Raw genomic sequence first — 24187 nt, 5'->3', positions numbered from 1 at the left:
CTCGCCACCGGGAAGTCTGGAAGTAATAAGAAGCTAAGAGAAGACATGAAAGATTGAAAGTGAGAGAGAAAGACGAAGATTGAAGAGAAGGACAGGAAAAGGTGACTGCCGATTTCCTCCAGGTGGGTCAGCCTGGAGGTGCCGTCTATGTGAAGCCGAAGCCGAAGAGGTGTGTTGCCTCCGCCGGGGGGCCTTAAGGGTCCAAACACCCAGCATCGGCTCAACCTCCAGGATCCCCTTTTCCCCAGACACGGCTAAGCCACGCACGGCTACACGCGGGAGGGTCCAACCCTCGTGTGCTCGGGTCCGTGGTGTCGCAACACACCAAACGCCTGCTGACGCAGACGCCCCTGCGAGGGATACCGCTTGGCTCCGCCGCGATGCGGAAAACGGTGGGGGTGAGCCGCACGCGTTCACGACCAGGAGATTGTTCGCCCGTGCCCCTCGGACATGGGAAACGCTTACACCGCCCTCCCTGGTCGCGGGTCGGTTTCTGCTGCGCCGTTGCTGGCGATGGCCCTCACCGGACGCCACTGAGAGCACGCGTTCACGGGGATTTTCCCGCTCTGTTGGGCGCCCGACGACCTAATCGGTGCGTACAGCTACTCGCGATTCGAGGCGCACATACAGCGACGTGTGAGCGATCGTGGCGGTGGGACTCACGTGAGCTCAGAAGTCGGTAAATACGGTCAGCCCGTCGAGAAGTTGCCGGTCGTGCGACGAGTGCGGCGTCCGGGGCTGCCTGTACGTGCGACGACTGCTGAAGCGGATCGTCGATGACATCGCGGACTTCGCCGCGCCGGTGGTGTGCCTCGCCGGACAATGTGCGTGGACGAGATGACACCACAAGAACACTTTGCGCGTGGTGTGTGTGTAGTTTTTATTTTTGGACTGTGTGCCTGGCCGAGACGGCCCCACAAGAATGCTCTTTGAGTGTAGTGTGTGTAGTTGGATTTTCTTTCTTGCTTTCCTTTCTTTTGTTTTCTTTATTTTTCTTCATCTTTCAGTGTATGCGCTAAACCGAGTGTTCGTTTTGCTGAGCCTCCAGGATGCGGGACCATGAACAGTCATTAAGCGGAGCCTGTGACCACTGCCATCAGCCGATATCAGCGGCGTTCCGGTAGTTCGAGCATCCGGAGGCTGTTGCCCGTAGCGGCCTGTTGCCAGAGCCTGCCCGTCATGTTGCGCTGCTGTTGTTAAACAAGCAGCGCTTGCTGTCACACAGACTAAGTGTGCAACGTGCCCTTTCTTTTCCAATTTTCTTTTTCTGCTTTTATTGTCTTTTCAATTCTATTTCCTTTCATTCTATGTTAGTTCGCGTCTGATTGTCGGCTCCTTTCCGGGCGGGTCGCGCAACAACCATGTCCTTCAGCAGATTTTGACCCTATGTAAGACTGTGGATGCTGTGGCACAGGAGTGACGCCCCGTGGCACCGAGCGCGACTGGTCAGGACACTTGCGGTCTGTACTGCCAGCCGCGTCTGTGTTCCGTTCCGTTCTCTTTTTCTTTTGCCTCTTTCTCTTCATTTCATGTCTGTGTTCTCCCATCTTGACTGTACTTTCCTTCCCTATTTTTCTCTTTATTTCCCATTTGAACATTTTATTTCATTTTGTCGGGGACAGGGGGAATCTTTTCCTTTTTCGTTTACGGCATGCCCATGCCACCCCGTCTCTGCCTCTTCTTTCATCATCATTAAAAAGCCCGGCGCGAGGGCTTCTGAGCTCGCTGAGACGCTTTAGGACACCAACGCGTTACCTATCCGTACACTTTTATTTTTCCATTTGGCTTTTCTTCACAAAAACATGCGCTTTGGGTATTCATTAAAAACCCCTATTCATTTATTTTCAATTGGCTTTAAACCTGGTATGCATTTTGCAGGTACAGGTTTTTCCCCCACATTTATTTTTGCTTTGATTTCGGGAATAAGCGGGGAAGCAGTCGGCCGGGGCGGTACACCCGCCACATGATAATTCGATAGCGCCAGGGCAAGCTCGGCGCAACAAACAAGGCGGGAACTTCAGTCCTGGATATTTTTCTGGTTTCAAGGGGCAAAGGTAACCGCGAGGACGGGTTCCAAAAACAATTTTTATGGAGTTTCATTAGAGTGTGTGACCGGACTAAGGCTTCAAAAGCATTGCCACGTCTAGTTCACCGTATGTGGCTCACTAGAGGGCAACAGAAATAAAGTCTCGCAAAAAGGCCGCCGTGCACGCCGCGCCTTCCCCGGCACAAGGACCGCCGCTCGTTGTCTCGGCAGAGCCGGCAGGGGCCAAAGCCCCGCCCTACCCTTACAAAAATCATTGCAGATTTGCTGCAGAAATCGTGCATACGCCGAGTCACCCGGGATGCAGAATATCTGAAGACAGTTAACAGACTTTCTGTCACACCCTGTCACCTCCCAGCGCCCAATTGGTACACCCTTTCTGCACAAAGTCTGCATACCCCGAGTCACCCGGGATGCAGAATATCTGAAGACAGGTGACAGACTTTCTGTCACCCCCTGTCACCTCCCAGCGCCCAATTGGTACACCCTTTCTGCAGAAAGTCTGCTCAATCTGTGTAGCTGCAGGATACAGCATTTCTGCAGAAAGTCTGTCGAGATTGTGGTCACAGGATTACAGCATTTAGGCAGACATTAGAGAGAATTTCTGTAGCCCCACTATGGGGAACTGGCATGCATGCATGCAATAAAATAACAGACACAATAGTATTCTTTGCACATTTTATTTGTCTCCGATTTCTTCCGGGCTGCTTGGTTGGGACCAAGAATATCACTTCCAAGGAATGAAGTAATGAGTACCGACATCTCATGTGAGTGGCAGTGACCGTCTTGCACACACCTTGTCGCAGCATGCAAATCAGATGCTTTGACGAGCTGTTCAGCCTGCAGAAGTGCCGCAGGCTCCCAAGTGGTGTAGATTCCTCTGGCTCACAAAATCGTGACATCCCTAAACAAGAAGAAATGTTCAGTTTACTGTAAACCCTGCTGAAACTGTAAACTTGTGACATTGTGAAAAGTCTCGTACAAACAGCTACATGAAGCTGCATGGTTGCACAAGTACCCTATTAATACATCACAGGCAGTTAACATGTAAATGGAACTCGAGCAAACATGAATCTACTATAAAAAACTTAACACAAACGCACGTCTGTACCAAGTCAAATGCGAATTGCAGAAGCAGAAAACTCCTTAACACATGATAGCGTTCGAAAACCTCATTTATTTATGCGGTGCAACAGAGCCCTGCCCCAAAGGACGATGCATTGAAAAAGAAAAGACTCCCTCTCTTTCAGGTGAGAAAACAATTTTTTCCATTAAAGATAGATACTGTTGTTGAAATCTCGGAACCATTTACAAATACACGAAAACACATGACACCCAACGCAAGAAATACAGGCTGTTTGAAGACACTATATAAATAAAATAACTTGCATACAAGCTAAAATCTGGCCATGCGTCGTACACAGCAATCGGGTGCCATCTCGCGCAGCCGTTAGCTGTGAAGACGACAAATCGACGTACCTCTAGAAATGGCTATACGATTTCTCGCTGAAAAATTACGTACAGAAATAGTAACTTTTCCTGCTTGAATTTTTGCGCCTATTTAAATCAAACAGTCTCCGGCGCAAGGAAACTTCACAGCAGAAAGCAAATAATCGAGATTTTGGCAACATCACGTTTTAGGGCAATTTTTATCAAACTGTTCGCTAAATGCGCCCTGCGACAAGAACGAACATTCGAAAAGCACGGTCATTTTTGTCACGTTACTAATCATCTTGTTATCCGTACAGAAATGCACACTTCACGGACTACAAGAATGCGCGCACGCGCCGGACTTACCTTTCTAGGCGTGCTTGGTAAACGAGTCTCCGTGACAGCTGCTGCCGCATCGCACAGGTACCGCAGGAAGGACAGTCGGTGTAGGGTGCCTCCGGCGTCAACAGCGTAGAATTGCAGATGAACTACAGCACGTGATAGCATAACTTTCAAAAAATTCTTCCGCGCACTGTGATGGAATGCGAGCGCCGCGAGAGTACCATCGGCTTTTCATGAGCCGGTAACAAAGAAAGCGCGACCGGGTCATAACTACGATAATTGGCATCGGCACACCACACGAAAAACACTGAGAGCTACGTTATGCAGTCACAGGGGTTTTGAATCATTAATACACACAAAAATTGCCACAATTCCTCTCGGCACGGCATTTACACTACCTCATCGGTCGCCATCAATGCGGCGTGCACGCGTGCACGCCGTGACATGTCGGTCATTGTCGGTGACCAGGTGCAGACGGGAAAATAATCTCACCCGTAATTTGACCGGTGCTCGCGGCCAGCGCCTCCTGGGGGCCGGCGCCGAAAGCAACCACGCAGTCGGTGGTCGGATGGATGGTGTCGGCGTCGCGCGGTAGATATGCCCTTAAATTCAGGCTGCGGTTCGAGCCATAGTACAACTGCTGCATTTAATGTACGTTATGTAACAATTAACTTATTTCAATTAGTATTAAATAATTGATTTATATAACTGCCATTATCAGACTGTTCTTGTAGCAATCAGTGACAAAGTTTTCAAAATGTTAAAATGGCAAAACAGAGTGCAGTGATAAAATGTGTCATGTAGAAAATATATATATATATATATATATATATATATATATATATATATATATATATATATATATATATATACATGGCATGCAAATTACATACAAGTCTACCTACTTGCCGCCCACACAGTGTCTGCAGCCAATATGCAGACAATCTATAGACTAGCTCTACATGGAGGTGACTGGTGGGTGACTCATGGGTGACTGAAAGCTCAGACCTATTGAACCGTAATTATAAAATGTGTCATGGTTCAGAATATGTATATATATGCGTTTATATATAGATATACATCTACACACACACACACACACTCGCTGGGCACGCATATTACAGACAAGTCTACTTGCAGTCCGCACGGTGTCTGCAGACATTCTGCAGACTACGTCTACGTGGAGGTGACTGGTGGGTGACTCAAGGGTGACTGAAAGGTCAGACCTATTCAACCGTAATTATAAAATATGTCATGGTTCAGAATATGTATGTAATATAGATACATATACATATTTACACACACACTCACTGGGCACGCATACTACAGACAAGTCTACTTGCAGTCCGCACGGTGTCTGCAGACATTCTGCGGACTTAGTCTACAGAAAGGTCGAGTCTACAGATAGGTGACAGGGGTGACTGATAGGTGACTGATGAGTGACTGAAAGGTCAAACCGATTTTTGTAAGGGTACTCGGCCAGGGGCCGGCTCGTCCAGAGGACAGTGTCACGACCGGTCCCCCGGCAGACGGCCACTCGCACGCGCGCGAGACAACCCGAAGGCGGCTAAAAACGAATAGCAAAAGGGCGATCTGTCACGAAAGACGCGCCGGCGAACGCGAGCCGCCGCGCTCGACGTACGATGTTCCGCCCCGGCGCGTCGCGCGGCCTACGAGGCGTCCGGCGCCACCGCGACCCCGCCCTGGTCGGGCATGCGATCACTGACGATTCCGACCATCTCCGCGAGCAACGAGCACGCCGTCCGGTCCCTGAGGCGGTGCGGGTAATCGCCCGTCGCGAGAGCACCACCGGACGCCCGTATCCGCTCCAATATAGCGGCCGTCAACGCGCAGCTCTCGAAAAAATGCCGCGCGTCCCGGCAGGGCGCCCCGCAAGGGCAGCGCGCGTCCTGCGAGATGCGGAAGCGATGGAAATAGTAGGGAAATCTGCCGTGGGCAGTAACGAGACACGCCAACCGCCGAGGCGGCGGGAAGTCCCGCGGTATGTGCGTTATATCCGGCACCCACTTGTACAACTCGGTGTCGAAGTGCTCCCCGCGCCACTCCACGGCCCATCGCGCTCGCACGGCGGCCGAGAACGCGGCCCTCACGACCCGGAAGGACCGGTGCGACCTTCTGTCCACGCCCGAGATCGCCGCAGAGCCCGCCGCCAAGTCCGCCAGCTCGTTGCCAAAGATGTCCCGGTGGGCGGGTACAGCGCGCCCTTAATGCTCGCGACGCGCGCGTCCCTAGTGACCACGTTGCTCAGCGCGGCGAGCAGCGACAAGTTGTCGACGTAAATATGCGCCGGAGGCTCCCACGCGTGTGTATCCAGATAATTCAGAGTCTCGGTTAGCGCTACCACTTCGGCGCAATAGGCGCTCGAGGCGACCGTGAGGCGAAATTTGCGCACGGCGACGATCGAGCCCCGCGGCCTCAACACCACCACCGCCGCGCCCGCGGACCTCGACGTGTGGGAGCCGTCGGTGTACACGCGCGAGCCGCCACGACGTCAAGCCGCGCGAAGGGAAACCCGCGCGCCTCCGATGGGTGGGCGCCCCAGGCATCGTGCGGGTATTGCGTCTCGTCAGGCGTGAAGGTGTGTACGCCGAACGTGACCGCGCGTCGCATGCGGAACAGGGCAAATTCCGCGTTGAGTCTGTCGAGCTCCAGCCCGATGGGCGGCTGGTTGGCGAGCACCTGCAGCGCGGCCGTCCGTGTCGTGCGATACGCGCCCGTGATCGCCAGCAGCATGGTGCGCTGCACCGTGATCATGCGGGCCTTGAGCCGACAGTCAGGTGACGGCGACCACCATATGGGGGACGCGTATGCCACCGCCGGCAGGAGTACCTGTCGGTACAGGCGGCGCCGCATGGTGGAGTCCACGGTCGTGTGCATCCGCATGAACGACAGAGACTTGATGGCAAGCGTCTCTGCCTTCCGCTGCAGGTGCTCGGCGTGCTCGAAAAAAGACAGGCGCCTGTCCACCACCACGTCCAGGAGAGTGACTGACGAGCGAAACGGGAGCCCCCTCGCACTGCCCTGCAACCGGATGGTCGGGTGGCTCTTCTCCATGCCCCCTTTTCCAAAGGAGAAGAGGACGCAGAAGGTTTTGTCGCAGTTGAGAGCGAGCTTACAATCGGCCGTCCACGCCTCGATGCGACGCATCGCCTCCGACGCGGCCTCCATAACACGCGCCCTGTTCTTACCCGGCACGAGTACGATGTTGTCGTCGGCGTACGCCTGCACCCGCACCCCGGGCGGCATCGGCAACCGAAGCAGCCCGTCCACAACCACGTTCCACAGGAGCGGGGAGATGGGCGACCCCTGCGGACTGCCGATCGACGTCTCCGCCGAGACCCAACCGGCGTGCGACGCGTACTCAACAGTGCGGCCCTCCAGAAATGAACCAAGCAGACCAACCAAGTTGGCCGGACAGCCGCGGTCCCTAAAATACTTAATGACGAGGGGGTGCCACACACTGTCGAAAGCGCCCCGGAAGTCCACCGATATGAGCACCACGGGCGTGCCTTCGGCTTTGTGGCGCCTGATGTAGTCGCACAGCGCGAGCAGCGCCATCACCGCGCACCGTCCGTGGGTGAAACCGTACTGGTGGGGATGCGTGTGACCGCGCGACGAGGCGAAATAGTACAGCCGGTCCTGCAAAAGCCGCTCGAGCACTTTCCCCAGGATGGAGGTCATGCAGATCGGCCGGTACGAGCTCGGCGAATCCACCGGCTTGCCGGGCTTTTGGATAAAGACCAATCTGCCCTTCCTCCATGTCCTGGGGAAGTACCCCAACCGCAGTGCCGCGTTCAGCAGCATACACGCGAAACGCGGGTGCGCGGCGAATAAATCTCCGACGAACTCGGTCGTGAGGCCGTCCGGACCCGGAGCGGAGCCGCGCGGCATTCTGCTGAGCACCGCCTGAATTTCGCCCAGCGAAGACGGCCTCTCCCTCTCCGCCGTGGCGTACGGCCGGCCAACCGCCGCGCGGATCTCGGCGTGCGCGGGCGCGTCCGTCTCGGGCCTGTCGCGCGCGAAAAGATGTTCCAGCAACACGACGCCGACTCGAGGACGCTCGCCGTCCGGCCGCCATCCTGCCTCGTCAGCGGAGGCAGCATGACATGCGACCGGGCGGCCCCGAAAGCCAGGCGGAAGGGGGCCTGAAAAAGCGACCGCCGGCTGCACTGGTTGCAGACCTCCCTGTCTGCCTCCTCCTTCACGCGCGCCACGTCTCGGCGGTACTTCGCAGGCGCCCGGCTGTATTCGCTGCGAAAAGGGGCCCGCAGCTGATCGCAGCGACACCGCTGAAAACGGCGTTGCATCACGTTAACCGCCCTGCGTCGGCCGTCCAGCTCGGGCGTCCACCACGATTTACCGCCCGCCCCCCTCTTCTCGCGCGCCGGCCGGAGTTGCTTGACGCGCTCGCGATCGATGACGGTGTAAAATTTCGCGAGGACCGCGTCCAGGGCGGCCGGCGAGGCGACGTCCGCGCCTCCCGCGCTGGCGAACCATCGCGAGTTGCGGACAGCCTCCACCCACTGTCGCCTGCCGTAGTTGGTGAGGCACCTGCCAGTCGCGCACGCGCCGGTGCGGACGGCGATATCTAAGCGGCGGTGTTCCGATAGCGTCTCCTGTTTGGAGACGCGCCACGTGCAGCCGCGGCGCACGAGCGTCGGCGACGCGAGGGTCACGTCAATCCAACTATCGACGTATTTGGTGACGTACGTCGGGGGCGAGGACGCGTCGTTGAGGACCACGAGGCCCGCAGCCGCCGCGAACTCGATCAGCGGAGTGCCCCTGTCATCTCCCTCGCGAGGACCCCACAGGACGCTGTGCGCGTTGAAGTCGCCCATGACCAGAATGTCAGGCGTGCGACTTCGGTCGATGGCGTGCGCTAGGTGCTCAAAAACGTCGTCCATCGTCCTGTGGGGCGGCGCGTACACGGCCACGACCGCAATCGCGAACTCGCGCGACGAGCATTCCACCGCGACCACCAGTCTCGACACGTGCGTCGGGAACACGTCGAAAGGCGGCCGGCGCACGACGATCGCACACAGCGGGCCGTCGGCCGCCGCGTACGACTGGTAGTGCGGCGGAAGCTTCGGGAGCTGGCCCCGCTGCGTGTATGGATCCATGACGGCCGCGAGCACGCAGCCCTCGCGCGCCATGTGGTCCGTCAGCAGCGCCGTCGCGCGGCGGACGTGATCGAGCGTCAGCTGACATATGTGTATCGCGCCGGCGGCCCCCTCCGCTACCCCAGGGCCACGGCTCCCCCCCTCACGCGGCCGCCCGCGCCGCTCTATCGCGGGGGGCCGTAGTTGGTGCGGGCCCAGAGGCGAGCCACCCGCTCCATGCGGATGGGGCACTCGGGGAATCCCGCGGGGTGGGACGCCTCGCGGCCGGCCTTTTTACACTCGTTACAGCAGACCTCCGGCTGCCCCATCTGCACGCGGCACGTCAAGGCCAGGTGGTTGCCGCAACACTTCATGCAGACCGCCTTCGTAGCGTCTGCCTTGTGCGGGCACGTCGTCCTACCGTGGCCGTAGGAGGCGAAAAACGTGCACGTGGGCACGTGCAAGTCTTCCACCGCCCGCACTGCCGTCCAGCCTACTGACAATCGGGGCCGCTTCATAATGCGCGCGAACGCGGGCGGATCAACCTCCGCGACGTACGCGCACGTACCCGACCTCTCCCTGTACGTCACGCGCACCTTGCACGCGTCGACGTCCAGGTCGAGACCCGGGTTCCGCTCATTAAGGACGCGTATGAATTCGTCCGGCGCGACGTCCGGGTCGACCCCGCTAAATTTAACGTGCGGGTTTCGCTTCTCGCCGACGCGAACTAGCAACGAGGAGCGCGTGGCTGAGTTATCCGCGATGGCCGCCTTTGTCTATCGATTCGCGCGCGTGCGAAAAAACTGTCAGGCCGTACCTTGTGTGCCGCAGCGTGACCTCCCCGATATTCTTGGCGGCCGGGTCGATGTTGGTCTTCAGTAGGCGTAAGGCATCCCGCGCCGGTGTCGTCGTCGGAACCGTGGGCGTGAGGAAGGCCACGTGCTCGAAAGTCGGTGCCGTCCGCGCGCCCCCGCCGCTCGACCCCGCAGCGGGCGACGCCCTCAGCGCCGCGGCGTAGCTGACGGCGCCCGCCGCCGCGGCCGGAACACCAGGGCCCGAGCCGGCAGCCGCCGCGGACGCGCCGGGATCGCGTCCCGCACTCCTCGGACTGGGTGCCATGACGATGGAGCCGTCGAGGCGGCCCTCGGCGACGATGGCCCGTCGCTGCAGCGCCGCGACCTCCCGGCGCGCCTCGACCAACTCGCCACGCAGGGCGCCGGCCGCGCCCCGCTCCACCAACACGTCCGACCGCAGGTCCGAGTACATGCGGACGATCTCGTATAGCCGGCCCGCGATGAAGCCGCGCGCCGCGACGGGTACCTTGTTCGCAGCGTTCGAGCAGTATTGCTGGATTTCGTCCTCGATCTCGTGAAGGCGAGCCTGCCCCCGCTCGCCGCGGTCACCCGCGAGCGCGGGAGACGCCACCGCGGTCGCCTGGGACACCGAGGACAGCCGGTCGTCTTCGTCTCCCGCCGCAGGCGGCGCGGTCCAGTCCGTCGTTTCGTCCTGTAACGCGATGGCCGCGAGGATGTCGTCGCCGGCATCGGAAAAATCCGATTTCGGCGACGCACCCGCGCTGGCTGTTGCAGGCGGGGACGGCGAGACCTTATGGTCTCTGGCGGTATTGGGCATGGCCGGGCTCAGGCTCAAAGGGTATGAGCCATGGCCAATACCCAAAATCGCCCAAAAATCGAAAATAAAACCCTTCCCCGCCCGATTTTCACAAGGAATGAGGTACCTACACGTTTAAAAACAACCCCTGCTAAAATTTGGAAGTGCCAAATGCGAAATACCTTGATTTTGAAGCAAAAAGGAAGAGCCCGATGCGGCCGGCCAGCCGAATACTTGCACGCGCGCTCGTGCAAGTGTCTGGCTGGCCGGCGAAATCGGGCTCCTGAGATTTTCTCCAAAGCCAAGGTATTTCGCATTTGGCTTTTCCAAATTTTAGCTGGACTTGTTTTTAAACACGTAGGGAACGCATTAGACGCAAAACCGGGGCAAAAAGGGGCTTTTTCTCGCAATTATTCGTCATCTCCTTGCTGCCGGCTGTCAGGTTCAAAATGGCCTGGGCTCATACCCTCTGAGCCCCGGCCATGCCCCACACGCGCAAGGGCAAGAACGCGTCGCCGTCCCGCTCGCCCCCGCGGCCCTCGGCCGCCGGGGAGTCGCCCCGCTCGCGGGGCTCCGAGTTTTCCGAGGACGGCGACGCGCTTATCGCGCGATTGTGTGCCCTCGTGGATCAGCTCCCCGTCACCGAGGAGGAGAACCGGCCCCCAGCCGGCGATGGCGGGGAGGACGACATCCAATCCTCCGTTTCGGAGGGCACGGCCGTGGCCGCGGCGCTACCGGCGGGTCTTGCGGGCGGTGCCGAGCGGCGGTGCCAGGAGATCCAGGCTGAGGTGCTCGCCTTCTGCTCGGCGCCTGCGAACAAGGTGTCTGTGGACGCTCGAGTCTTCGTAATGAACAAGATATTCGAGCTGGTCGCCCTATGCTCCAGCCTAAAGACGGAGGCGGCCGCGGAGCGCGGCGCGGTTGCGGCCCTGCAGGGCCAGCTCGCGGAGGTGCGCCGGGAGGTGGCCGCGGTGCAGCGGCGGGCGGGCGTCGCGGAGTGCAGGCTGGAGGGCCTTGTCGGGGCCGTGACTGACCCTGCGGTCGGGCGGCCTCCTCGATGCCGGCGCGGCGCCGGGTGCACCCGGAGGTGCCGCCCGGAGGCCCGCGCAACCCCTGCACGACCACGTCTGTTTCCTTACACCGACTGCCCAGGCGACCACGCCAGCGAGGGATGTCGTCCGTTTACTCAAGGCAAACATCGATCCTGCGGCCAAGGGAATCCAGGACGTTTCACTACGACACACCCGTTACGGCGTTACGGTTTTTTGAAACATAAAACAGTCTATCGACAATCTACACAAGGCCATACAGAACAATGCCGTCACTAGAGCCGCGCTAATCGTCAGGGTTGCGGAAAAACGTAATCCACACGTGCGTTTTTCGGGAGTAGACCCTGACGTCGCGCCTCAGGATTTCATTGCGAGGCTCAACGACCGCAACCCGGGCCTTAACCTCGACCCCGACAAATGTAGGGTGCGCGTGACTTTCAAGGAAAGGTCGGGCACCAACGCCTACATTGCGGAGGTTGACCCGCCGGTTTTCCGCGCTCTCATAAGTCGTCAACGCCTTTCCGTGGGCTGGACTATGGTGCGTGCCCACGAGGAACTGCACGTCCCCACGTGCACCTTTTGTGCCACGTATGGTCACGGCCGCACCACGTGTCCGGTTCGCGCCGACGCTGCGAAAGCAGTATGCATGCGTTGCGCGGGAAATCACCTGGGCGACACATGCACGGTGCGCATGGGAGACGAGGCGGTGCGCTGCGCAGAGTGCGATCGGGCCGGTTTATCGTCTGCCCACCCTGCAGGATTCCCGCAGTGCCCCATCCTGATGGAGACGGTGGCGCGGCTGCGAGCGCGCACGAACTATGGCGGGCAGCAGCGCGACGAGCGCTGCGGGAAGGGGGGGCGGAGCGCGAATGGGGGAGCGGGGTGGCGCGGCGGCAGTGGGCGGGCGGCCCGGCGGGGCGAACGCCCGTCGGGACGCGGCGCGCGCGGACGCGGCGGTCAGCATCGCGTTCATCCAATTAAATCTCGATCATGCCAGACTGGCCTCGCAACACTTGGGCGACCGCATGTCGGAGACGGGCGTCTCGCTGGCGGCCGTATCCGACCCGTACAGGCCCGGAGGCAAGCTACCACGTATGCCGCCGGAGTTCAACGTGTACGCCATCGACCGGGATCCGGCAGCAGTGGTGGTTACGCGTGGGCCACCATACGACGTCTGCCCCTGCTACTCTCCAAACTAGTCGTCGCCGTGTACTGTGAGGCACGCGATTTTCAGTTCGTGTTTGTCTCTGCGTACGCGCCGCCCCACCGACCGATGGACGAAACCTTTCGCCGCATCGAAGAGGCTATCGCGAAGGCCCGCACGCCTAAGATCGTCGTCGCGGGAGACTTCAATGCGAAGCACCCGGCGTGGCGTCCCTGTGAGGGGGATGAACGCGGCGCCCGCCTTATAGAGTTTGCCGCGGCCAACCGCCTCGTCGTCCTTAACGATCCCCAGTCGCCACCAACGTACGAGACGCGCTACGCGGCCAGCTGGCTCGATGTCACGCTGGCGGCGCCGGCCCTCGTCGCGGCTGGGTTCGATTGGTCCGTTCGCGAGAACATCACGTTCTCAGAACATAAGAACGTTGCAGTACACATCGGCGCTCTTCGCGACAACCGTCCTCGCCGTCTCACCCGCTATGCGCTGGAGGGATTGTTGACCGCCCTCGCAAGCGAGCCGTGGTTAGCGCGGGTTTCGGGGGCTACGCTACAATCACCGGGCGCCCTCGACGAGATACTTGCGGGGTTCCAACGGCTCTTTGACCGGTATTACCGGGCAAACCTCCGCCCTGTCAAGGGCCCGGGGAGGCCTTGGTGGACCCCGGCGCCGGCGCGGGAAAGACGCGCCGTGAAGGCGTTGCAGCGCAGATACCAGCGCTGCGCGGCGGACGACTTGCGGGCGCAATTCCGCACGGCGTACAACAAGGCCCTCGCAGTTTTTCGCTGCCACGTTCGCGCGGCCAAGACCTCGCACCTCCGCGGGTGGTATACTAGTTGTACGCGGCGCTCCATCTTTTCCGCCGCGTATCGGGAAGCGTTCGGCAGGGTGCGCCCGCGACAGTGTTTGCCGCCGCTCGAGCTGCCCGACGGTACCCGCACGACTACGCACCTAGAGTCGGCGGCCCTCCTACTGAGGACGCACGTGGCGGTCGATGATCCCTCCTCCGACGGGCCCCGCCACGCAGAAATCAGGGCGCTAGCGGCATCGCCCTTTTGTACGCGGGTAAGCGACACGCCTTTTACGATAGCCGAATTGCAGTGTGTCCTTCGCAAAACGATGGACGCATCAGCACCCGGGCCGGATAGAATCACGCCCTATATCATCCACGGGCTCGCGCGGTCGCATGGCGCTTTTCTGCTCGGGCTCTTCAACGCGGCGCTTGCGTTGGGATACTTCCCCCGTTGCTGGCGTACGGGGAGAATCATCTTCATCCCGAAACCGCAGCGCGCGCCCGAATTGTCCACCTCATACAGGCCGAGCTGTGTTACGTCGGCACTGGGCAAGGTGCTTGAGCGCCTCTTGAACGGCCGGTTATACTATTTTTTGAAGAGCGGCGGACACCTGCACGAACACCAATACGGGTTTACCCACGCATGAGCGCTGTCATGGCCTTATATGCATTAAAGACCCACCTGCTTCCACTCAAGGAGGCCAAGACACCGGCCATCCTAATGTCGCTGGATTTTCGCGGCGCTTTCGACAGTGTGTGGCACCCCCTCGTCCTTAAATTCTTTAGGGACCGGGGCCTACCGACGAACTTATACCATCTCCTTCGCTCTTTCCTCGACGACCACCGTGTGGAGTTCACCTCCCACGCGGGCGCGGTCGAGGCCAGGCCGTCGCTGGGCAGCCCTCAGGGTTCACCACTGTCTCCACTTTTGTGGAACGTCATCGTCCACGGGCTTCTCGAGCTTCCCATGCCCGCCGGAGTGACCGCACAGGCGTACGCCGACGACACAATTCTCGTCATTTCGGCTAAGACGCGTGACGGGCTCGGCGCGGCGGGCTCGGAGGCTCTTCGGCGAGTGGTGGCATGGGCTGAGAGCGTCAAGGTCTCCCTAAACATGGATAAGTCTTACTGTGTCCTGTTTTCTCATGGGCATGGCGGTATGGAACGCGTCCACCTTACCATCCGCCTGGGCACCTCGGGCAGGGGCCTGAAATTTGTGGAGGCCCTCAAGGTCTTGGGCGTGACTTTTGACAGGTGCCTCCACTTTTTTCAACACGCTGACAGCCTCAAGGAGAAGGCCGAACATCTGGCCTGCCGGGCGCTGACGTTCCTGCAGATGCAGGGTACCCTGCAGCCGGCGGCATTAGCACACCTTTACCATCAGGTGATGCTGCCGGCCCTCACGTACGCGTCGGCAGTGTGGTGGTCTGCCAAGCCTGACTGCAGACTCAGCGCCCGCGTCACAACCATGCAGCGCACGATCCTGCTGGCGTTGTCGGGCACGTATCGGACGACGGGCACGGCCTCCCTTCAGGTTTTAATGAAGGTTCCGCCACTGTCGCTTGAGCTGGACAGGACCGCGGCGGAATTTAAGCTCTTCGCCCTGCGCGAGGCGGTCGAGTTCGGCGACCTCGCGTTCTCCCCGCGCGACATCCTCTACCCCGCCGACCCTTGGGGAGTACACCCGGCCGCGATGCGCGCGTTTTCGTTTGCGCAACTGTCGGCGCCACAGGCGCGCAGCAGGTCGCGTGCCGCGGGCCTTCATGTTTTCACCGACGGCTCCTACACGCCGCACTCATCGGGCGCCGCCTTCGTCGTCCTCGGCCCGCGGGAACGGATCGGAGCGGTGGGCCGATTTCGTGTGTGCGCCGCCACGAGCGCCTATTGCGCCGAGGTGATCGCCTTCGCGGAGGCCTTGAATTACTCGTGCGGCCACCAGCGGACGGGCGCGGTATCTCTATATACCGACTGCCTTTCTCTGCTGCAAGCGGTTGCGACGCCCGGCTCGGCCGACCCCCGCATTGTCCGTATTCAGACCGCGCTCGGGGAGGTTGCGAGCTTGTCCGAGGTGCGACTATATCACGTGCCCGGGCATTGCGGGGGTTTTGGCAACGAACTCGCCGACTTCCTAGCGTCGCGGGCCGCTAGGTACGGGCTGGAGCGCAGAGCGCCCATACCTTTCAGATCGATCCGAAATGCGTTCAGGGCGGTCCAGCGAGAGCGGTGGGCACGGTTATGGCGCGAGAACCACGCGGACACGGCGCTATTTCGCTGGGTGCCTCGCCTAGAGGAGACGCCGTCCTTTTTTCCCCCTCCGCGGGCTTTGGTTACCCTGCTAACGGAGCACGGCCGCTTCCCTTTTTATTTCCACCGTTTTGGCCTCGCTCACGACTCTCTGTGCCCATGTGGCACAGAGTGCTCGTCCTTCGATCATTACTTGGGGGAATGCAGCCTTACTAGACCGTTGGCCGCCTCTCTCGAACCGCAGAGCTCTTTGACGAGACTACACCTGCCTGTGCTTTTGCGCTCCAGTCGTAATAGAGCGATTTTGATTCAAATCGTACGGGTTATTAGTGAACACCTGCCCGACTACGTCCGATGACGTCTTCACACAAACACGCTCATTTATGATCGATGTTGACCGCCTACCATTTGCGCGCCGGCCATGGCCGGGTGGGCTTGAGCGATGCCTCCGGGGAAGCGTCCGGCGCCTCGCTGGCGACCTCCGTGTGGGCGCGCGTGGAGCCCGCCGGGCGCAAATGGTCCGCGGGTCCATTGAGATCTGTGACGAGGCCCCGGCTGCGACCCCCATCTGTCAGAAATGCCAGATACGTCACGCGAACCCCGCGGCGAGCCCTGACACGGGCTCATACCCGCCGTACCCACCTCACGGCTGGCGGTTCGATTCCCGCTCGCGGAATTGTCCTGAACACATTTTTTCTTTTTATCTTATATACAAGTACACAGACACACGTCGCATTGCGGCGGCCGATGTCGTCTTGTCGACCGGAGACGGCGGGGCTTCGCGCCCCTGGCGACACGACCTCGCGCAACCGACCGGCTGTGCAACCTTTCGGTCGGTGTCTGAAAGAACCGTGACGCTGTGCCACTTTCGTCTTTCACCCTTGGCCAATTCCGCAATCTTCGAGGACGGAAGCGCCCCGTAATCGCAGGTTTCGAGCACCCGCTGGAATGCGCCGTTACAAGGCAACTCGCCTTATTATGCGGCGATCATCACCCTCCGTCCTCTTCACGAACGAGGCGGGAGCGCCCTCATCGGCCACACCATCATTCCGGAGGGCTGCCGCAATGGATGCTAACAACCGGGCGTCGTGACAAACATATCGGCAGTTCGACTTCCGCTTGGCGCGCCGTGCGTTGCGCGGCGGCCTCACCCTACACTCGCCTGACACAGTGACGGACCGGTTCTGCACCACCTCCGGGATCGGCCCCGCCATTCCACTTCGGACGACGTCCCTTGGACTAATTAACGGCCGTCTTCCGTGGAATCCGTGAGAGCCTCTCGGCCATCGGCGACCGTGCCGAGTACACCGTGGCGCAAGCGAAGAGGACAAGTCACGGCACAGCGACACAGCGTCAGCTGTGTGTTTTGTGTACTTCAGTGTACAGTCTTTTTCTTTTTTATCTATTTTCCTATTCCTTTTCATTTTTATTTATTGTACCTCTCGTCCACACCATGACTTTTTTCCTTTTGTTCACGATGGATATGTGATCCATTTCTTGCCTCTCTTTTTACTTTATTCTTGCCCTTTTCTTTTCCCTTTGCTTTCCTGTTGCTTGTTTCTTTATTATTTCTCAGTTTTCTTGGTTTTTTTTCCTTTTCATCATTTTCATGGCCACGTCCATGCCCTCACGTCTCCGCCTCATTCATTCATTAAAAGATAGCCCTGTGCGAGGGTTTCTGCCCTCGATGAGACACCTTGGGACACATGCGCGTTACCTATGCCCACACTTTTATTTTTCCAATTGGTTTTTCTTCACCAAAACATGCGCTTTGGGTATTACTTAAAAACCCCTTTTCGTTTATTTTAAATTGGCTTTAAACTGGTATGCTTTTCTGCAGGTACAGGTTTTCCCCATGTGCACCCTTTATTTTTGTTTTGCTTTCAGGAATGACGGGGAAGTAGTCGGCCGGGGCGGTACACCCGCCACATGATAATTCCATGGCGCCAGGGCAAGCTCAGGCCAACAAACACAGGGGAAACTTCAGTGCTAGATATTTATTTTGTTTGAAGTGGCAGAGGTAAACGCGAGGACGGGTTCCAAAAAGAATTCTTGTATGGCGTTTTATAAGAGTGCGTGATCGGACAAAGGCGTCAAAAGCGTTGCCACGTCATGTTTACCGTATGTGGCTCATTAAAGGCCAACACAAGTAAAGTTGACTGGACTGGACTTGGCTGACTGGAAGTGTTCGGCAGGCCGGTCGGCTCGGGCTCCTGTTTTTCGTCAAAAAGGTCAGTTTTTACTGTTCATACCTAGCTACTTTTAGGTTGAGGTGCGTCCTTAGCGTATACAGGTTCCTTTGGGGCTGCAGGCAGGGCGGATAGGGGGTTATTTAGGACAATTTTCGCGTCTCCAGGTCGGCGGCCGCCGGGCCACAATATGGCTATGGCTCATACCCGCTTCTGCTAGCGGGCAATGGCGCGGCCGCAGACGCTCGGAGAGGACATGCTCGCCGAAAGCGGGCCCCCCGTTTCGGGGGCCTCGCCACATTCGGCGGGCGAAGGCTTTTCCCCTTTAGGTGACAGGGTACTCGAGGAGGTAGTCGTTGATTTGGAGCGACACGAGAGGGGCAGAGCACTGAAACCTGGTGATACCGTCACTCAGCTGTTAGGCGATGCCTCAGAATCAGGTATGAGCCCACATCCTTTGGGTCATGTAAACAGACGCTTTTCCTGTCTCGATGCAATGGCCACACACCAACGGCGCATTGAGGAAATCATATTCCAAGATAAATCTAAAGTTTCAAATCCCATTCGGGCACAAATAATCACGGAGCTTAACGGTATGATACAGATTTGTGCAGAGTTACAGGCGGCAGTGGCGAAGAATGATGGTGTCGTCGAGGAGTTACGTCGGCAGTTGGATCAAGCACGGCGCGAGACTGCTGAGCTCCGGGTGCGGGTGCCGTCCTCGGTGGCGCCGGAGGACCTGCCGCGATCCTTTGCTGCGGTGGTGCGGGCGGAAATTCCCGCTGTTCGGGGGCTCACGGAGGGCAGTGGTGCCCGAGCGGCCACTGACCCGTCCTCTGCGCCGGACGTGGCTGGAGGCGAGAGGTTCTCGGGGGACCCGCCCCTGCGTGGACACATTGCATTCCTGACCCCTGTTGGTGAGTCTCGCACACCTGCGAAAGATGTCCTTAGGACTCTTAAAGCTAACATAGACCCGGGAGCAGCAGGTATTGGCGCTGTTACCTTGCGCAGTACACGCTTCGGTGTCACGGTAATAGCTACAGAACGAACTTCCATTGAGAACCTTCGCCAGGCGGTCGAACAGGCCACGGTTACCAAAACTAGCTTACTCATGCGTATTCCAGAAAAGAGAAAACCCCATATAAAACTCATTGGCTCGGACCCTGAGGTCGCGCCAAACAGGCTCCTTCAGGAAATTAAAGATCGCAACCCGGACCTGGCTTTTGATCCAGCCACGTGCATTCTTAAAACCACTTTCACGGAGCGTAGCGGTAACAAGTCGCATGTACTAGAATGTACCCCCACAGTCTTCCACAATTTCATGCGTCGCGGCCGCGTTAGTATTGGCTGGACATCGGCGCGAGTGGTAGAGGATTTACATGTATGCCTGTGCACACATTGCGCGTCATACGGGCATTCTCGGCGGTTTTGCCCGGACAAACTAGACGTTTCCAAAGTCCTCTGTACGAAATGTGCTGAACCACACCTGTCCCAGACGTGCACTGTGCGCATGGGGGACGCCGCGGTGCGCTGTGCGGTGTGTCGGGGCGCGGGACGGGAGTCGGCGGGACATCCGGCTGGCGATCGCGGCTGTCCCTCGCTGGTGGAGAGGGTGGCGCGCATTACTGCGCGTACCGACTATGGCCTGTAGCCGGGTAGGCGGCGCGGGAGGGTATGACCCGCGGCGCGGCGGGGTTCACAGTACATCTATGCATCTTCCGTCTACAGCAGCCCTACGGGGGTGCGGTCTGCAAAACATTACGTTCAACAACACTCGGCATGAGCGGGGTGCACATGGTGCGCGTGTGCTTCTCGTTCAGCTTCCTCCATGTTTAAGCCTTTTAAGTGAGCCCCGTTGCGCGTCCCTCCTGTGCACTGCTACTTATTACTATTCCCCGTTGCACCGCACCGCGGGGCGGTGCGCGGGGACATGTCAAGTACCAGGGAGAGTGTGCAGTGGATGCGAATTGCGTTCAATAAGATGGCGTCCTGGAATGGATGGCGGCCGGCATTGGGGGGGTCAACCGCACATGACTTCCAGCAAGTGCAACCTGTTGTCCGTCCCGGTTCATAGCGTTTCCTTTCACGTTTCATGATGGCCCTCACTCCTAAACTCAAATTTATACAGGCGAATCTAGACCACACAAAGCATGCCATGGCGGTTCTAATCAGGACAATGGAAACAAAGAACATCTCATTTGCGATAATCAGTGACCCATATGTCCGAACGCATGAAATCGTTGGTGTTCCTTCTAGTATTCTTCATTTCAACACCACCAATCATCCTAAAATGACTATATTATGTGCAGCACACGGCTATGATTGCTTTCCAGTGACCATTTCCTCGCATGTAGTGGCGGTAACCTTTTCAAGTAACTCCATTGTGTTTACCGTTATCGGGGTATACGCGCCACCGCACACTGACATAGATACTTACTTAAACAGCATCACTGATTGCCTTGCCCGGATAGGCCCGGGGATGGCAGTAATCGCTGGCGATTTCAATGCCAAACATACCCTCTGGGGCCGTGGCGGCTGTGATAGTAGGGGCACAGCAGTGGTTCAGTTAATGTGTCAACACGGATTACAACTGTTAAACGACCCCGAATCCGACCCTACATTTGAAAATCACTACAATGCCAGTTGGATTTACCTAACCTTGGTGACTTCTACGATGGCTCCTTTAGACTTTGAGTGGCACGTTAGTAACGAAGAAAGTCTTGCTGAACATAAGCACATCGAATTTGGATTCAGTTTGCACCAGCCGCCTCCGTTGAAGCGTTTGACCCTTGCAGGCCGCGCCCGAGTCTTCCAGGCCCTTCGGGAAATGACATGGTTCTCCCAGGTTCAGGGCTCTGCCCTTCGTTCCGGTGAAGCCCTAGACTTTATAATTAGTAAATTCTATACCATTTACAACCATCTCATCCGCTGTAACTCTAGATTTACCAAGTCCGGCCCACGTACTCCGAATTCCTGGTGGACCCCGGAATTAGGGGTGGAAAGAAATAGGGTGAAGGCCATGAGACGTCGTTATCAGCAGGCACGTGACCCGGTCATGCGTAGACATTTGCGCGCCCTGTTTGCTCGGGCGCGGGGAACGTACCGCAAACACATAGCCGAGGCGCAGCAGAGTGCGTTTAAACGTTATTGTCAAGAGTGTTCGAAAAGGAGTATTTTTGGCATTCCTTTTCAGACAGCATTTAATAAAATTCGGCCACCAATACACCTCCCGGCACTCACCCTTCCGAATGGTGCAAAAACTATGGACACCCTCCAGTCAGCGGCTTTGCTCCTCCACGCTCAATTCCCACCGGACGACAGGTTACGGGATAATCCTTCCCATGCGGCTATTCGACTGGTCGCCGGCAGTGCCGCGGTTAGTCGCACGGACGACAGGCCCTTTACTCATCATGAAATAGAATACGCGATTGCGCAGGGCAGGGATGGTTCCGCCCCTGGTCTAGATGCCGTCACTCTTCCCATGATTAAAAATATTTTTCAATTTCATCCAGCTTTCTTTCAGTTTCTCTTTAATTCGGCTTTGAAATTGGGTCATTTCCCTTCCACTTGGAAGAGAGGGCGCATTATATTTCTTCCTAAACCTGGTCGTCCCCCAGACCAGACCTCATCTTACAGACCTACAGTAATGAATTCTCTCTTTGGCAAAATTCTAGAACGGCTCCTCAACTCTCGTCTTTATTTTTTCCTCTATTCCCATGACCTCATACATCCCCATCAATTCGGTTTTACTCATGGGAGGAGTGCCGTCATGGCTCTATATGCCCTGAAAGAGCGGCTCTTACAATTTAAACAGCATAAGACACCGGCTTTGATCATAGCACTTGATTTCAGGGGTGCGTTTGACTCAGTGTGGCACCCACTGGTATTGTACTTTTTACAAAAACATGGCTGTCCCCGTAATCTTTTTAATTTATTAAAGAGTTTCCTCCAAGACAGATTGGTAGTCTATCGTTCTCGTTCTGGAGAGGTGTCCGCGCCGCATTCATTAGGTAGTCCTCAGGGTTCCCCATTAAGCCCGCTTTTATGGAACATTGTGGTGCGTGGCCTGTTGGATCTTCCCGCGCCACAAGGTGTTGTAATACAGGCTTATGCGGATGATGTCGTCATCACCATTCCGGGTAAGAATCGGGCCGTAATCGAGAGATTGGCAGAGACGGTTTTGAATTCTGTAAGCGATTGGGCACGGGAGAATCGCGTTCATATTAACACAACAAAATCGTTTTTCATGGCATTTCCACATGGATGCAACTCCATGAAGACCAGTGCCCTCCGCGTGGCTGTGGGTAATGACAGGTTGCAGCGGAAAGACAAGCTCAAAATTCTTGGCGTTATCTTCGATTCCCGATTAGGCTTCAAAGAACATGCTGATTTTATACGTGAGAAATTGGAACTGCTGGCTCCTAAAATTACGACTTACATAAACATGCACCATTCTATCCCTCCCATGCCGATTCGGGCTCTGTACAAACAAGTGGTGCTTCCGGTCATTACCTACGCAGCCCCGGTCTGGTGGCCAGAATTTCCGGACAGCCTATTAAAGGCTAAAGTTATCTCGTTACACCGGATTCCCCTCATTAGTCTGACTGGGGCCTACCGTACAACATGTACATCGGCGTTACAGGTTTTATTGCGAGCGGCACCTCTCCCCCTTGAGTTAGAGCGGCTTCGTGCTGAGTTCCACCTATTTCTCCTCCGCAGGCCTACTTGCTATGGTCTTGCATATTACATTCCTCAAACAGTTGACTTCCCTTACAACCCCTGGCTCGATCACCCAGCAGACAGATATCGCTATCCCTTTGCCCGACTCAGCAGCGCGGAGGTGTCGAGGTATGCATCTGAACAGGCTGTACATATATACACAGACGGCTCTTATTCTGGAACTTCTGCAGGGGCTGCATACGTAGCCATGGAATCTCAACACCGAATATTAAAAATTGGTAAATATAAAGTGGAACAAGCTGGTGGTGCGTACTGCGCAGAGGCCATTGCGTTTCTTGAGGCCCTTAATTATGTGGCAATTTCACGACCTACGCGGCCTGTTAAAATATACTCTGACTGCCTGTCCTTGTTGTCAGCGATCGCGGCACTGCGGTCCCTTGATACCCGTGTGGTTCACATTAAGAGAGCGCTCAGTAATTTATCAACTTCCATGGACATAAAATTATATCACGTACGGGGGCATTCCGGAATTCTAGGTAATGAATTGGCTGATGAGGCGGCAGCGAGTGCTGCGCGCTACGGAGTATCGCGGCGTGCTCCTCTATCTATCCGTTCTCTCAGGACCCAATTCTTTAAGCAGATGGAAAGAGAATGGCAAATTGAATGGGCCGCTGAGAATGCCAACACGGCACTTTTCTTGTGGATACCTACAATCAAATCTATTCCAGAATTTTTTCCCCCTCATAAATCCATATCCCATATTATTACTGGACACGGCCGCTTCCCATATTACCTTAAACGCTTCAACCTAGCTCCTCATAATCTGTGCATCTGTGGGCTGGTCTGTGAATCTTTTGAACACTACCTGACTCAATGCCCCATTACGGCGGCACTTGCAAGCCAGCTCACAACCCGGCCGGGGAGCCGTCCTAGCGGGACCCCATACCACCTTCTCTTGGAGCACAAACGAAACCGGGCCATCCTTCTCCGAATGGCTCATCTTATCTGTGACTCTTTGCCGGATTATCCGCGGGGCGGCTCGCGGGTGGATGCGTCCTAGCTCGTATTTTTGCCCAAGTTTCTATCCATGTCCCTCACATCATTCTACTTATTTTCATCACTACCAATGAACGCGTTTCAGCTACATGCGCGGTTGGGCTGCAATGCTCCATTCTACCTGTGATGCGCCCTTGTTCTGGATGGACAACTCGGCCTTCCTTGTAGGTATGCCGATCAAAACCTCGGGTGTCCCCGCATGGCGCGACGTGCGTGCCCGGTGTCGTGGCTGACACTAAATCCAGCGGCTGGGACGGCTGTTCACTTTGCTCCTGCAAAGGATGGGTCGGCACATACTGCTGCCAACCTCCTCCCGTTACAATTGTGCACACCCGGACGGCTGGGGGTCGTGGCGGACCCTTACTCCAGCGGCTTGGAGGGGCATGCGGAAGCTCATAAGTACCTCCAACGTCGAACGCCTTATGCGTACACCTTATACGTTTTCCACCTGCCTTCCGTAGTCTCACCC

General features: G+C 57.2%; 2 protein-coding genes across 3 annotated transcripts; one reads left to right on the top strand and one right to left on the bottom strand.

Annotated features, from left to right (window-relative positions):
• Window positions 1-2565: 2565 nt before the first annotated feature.
• LOC135916408 (uncharacterized) lies at window positions 2566-10761 on the bottom strand. 2 transcript variants are annotated; one of them, XM_070528903.1, is made up of 4 exons: window positions 9755-10761; window positions 4310-4431; window positions 3842-3963; window positions 2566-2948 (listed from the first exon to the last, which is right to left on the bottom strand). In XM_070528903.1, the coding sequence occupies exons 1-4, from the start codon at window positions 10567-10569 to the stop codon at window positions 2880-2882; spliced, it is 1128 nt and encodes a 375-aa protein (XP_070385004.1). In that variant the 5' UTR covers window positions 10570-10761; the 3' UTR covers window positions 2566-2879. The 2 variants fall into 2 exon arrangements, with proteins under 2 accessions (XP_070385004.1, XP_070385005.1); XM_070528904.1 differs by having other exon boundaries at window positions 3842-3930.
• Window positions 10762-12870: 2109 nt separating this feature from the next.
• LOC139051841 (uncharacterized) lies at window positions 12871-17726 on the top strand. Its single transcript, XM_070528858.1, has 3 exons — window positions 12871-13821; window positions 14226-15697; window positions 17681-17726. Exons 1-3 carry the CDS (start codon window positions 12871-12873, stop codon window positions 17724-17726), a joined length of 2469 nt encoding a protein of 822 aa, XP_070384959.1.
• Window positions 17727-24187: the final 6461 nt, after the last annotated feature.

This window comes from Dermacentor albipictus, unplaced genomic scaffold (assembly GCF_038994185.2).
Source record: "Dermacentor albipictus isolate Rhodes 1998 colony unplaced genomic scaffold, USDA_Dalb.pri_finalv2 scaffold_15, whole genome shotgun sequence".
Lineage (NCBI taxonomy): Eukaryota > Metazoa > Arthropoda > Arachnida > Ixodida > Ixodidae > Dermacentor > Dermacentor albipictus.
Note: the sequence above shows the minus strand (reverse complement) of the source record. Positions and strands in the feature narration are given on the sequence as shown.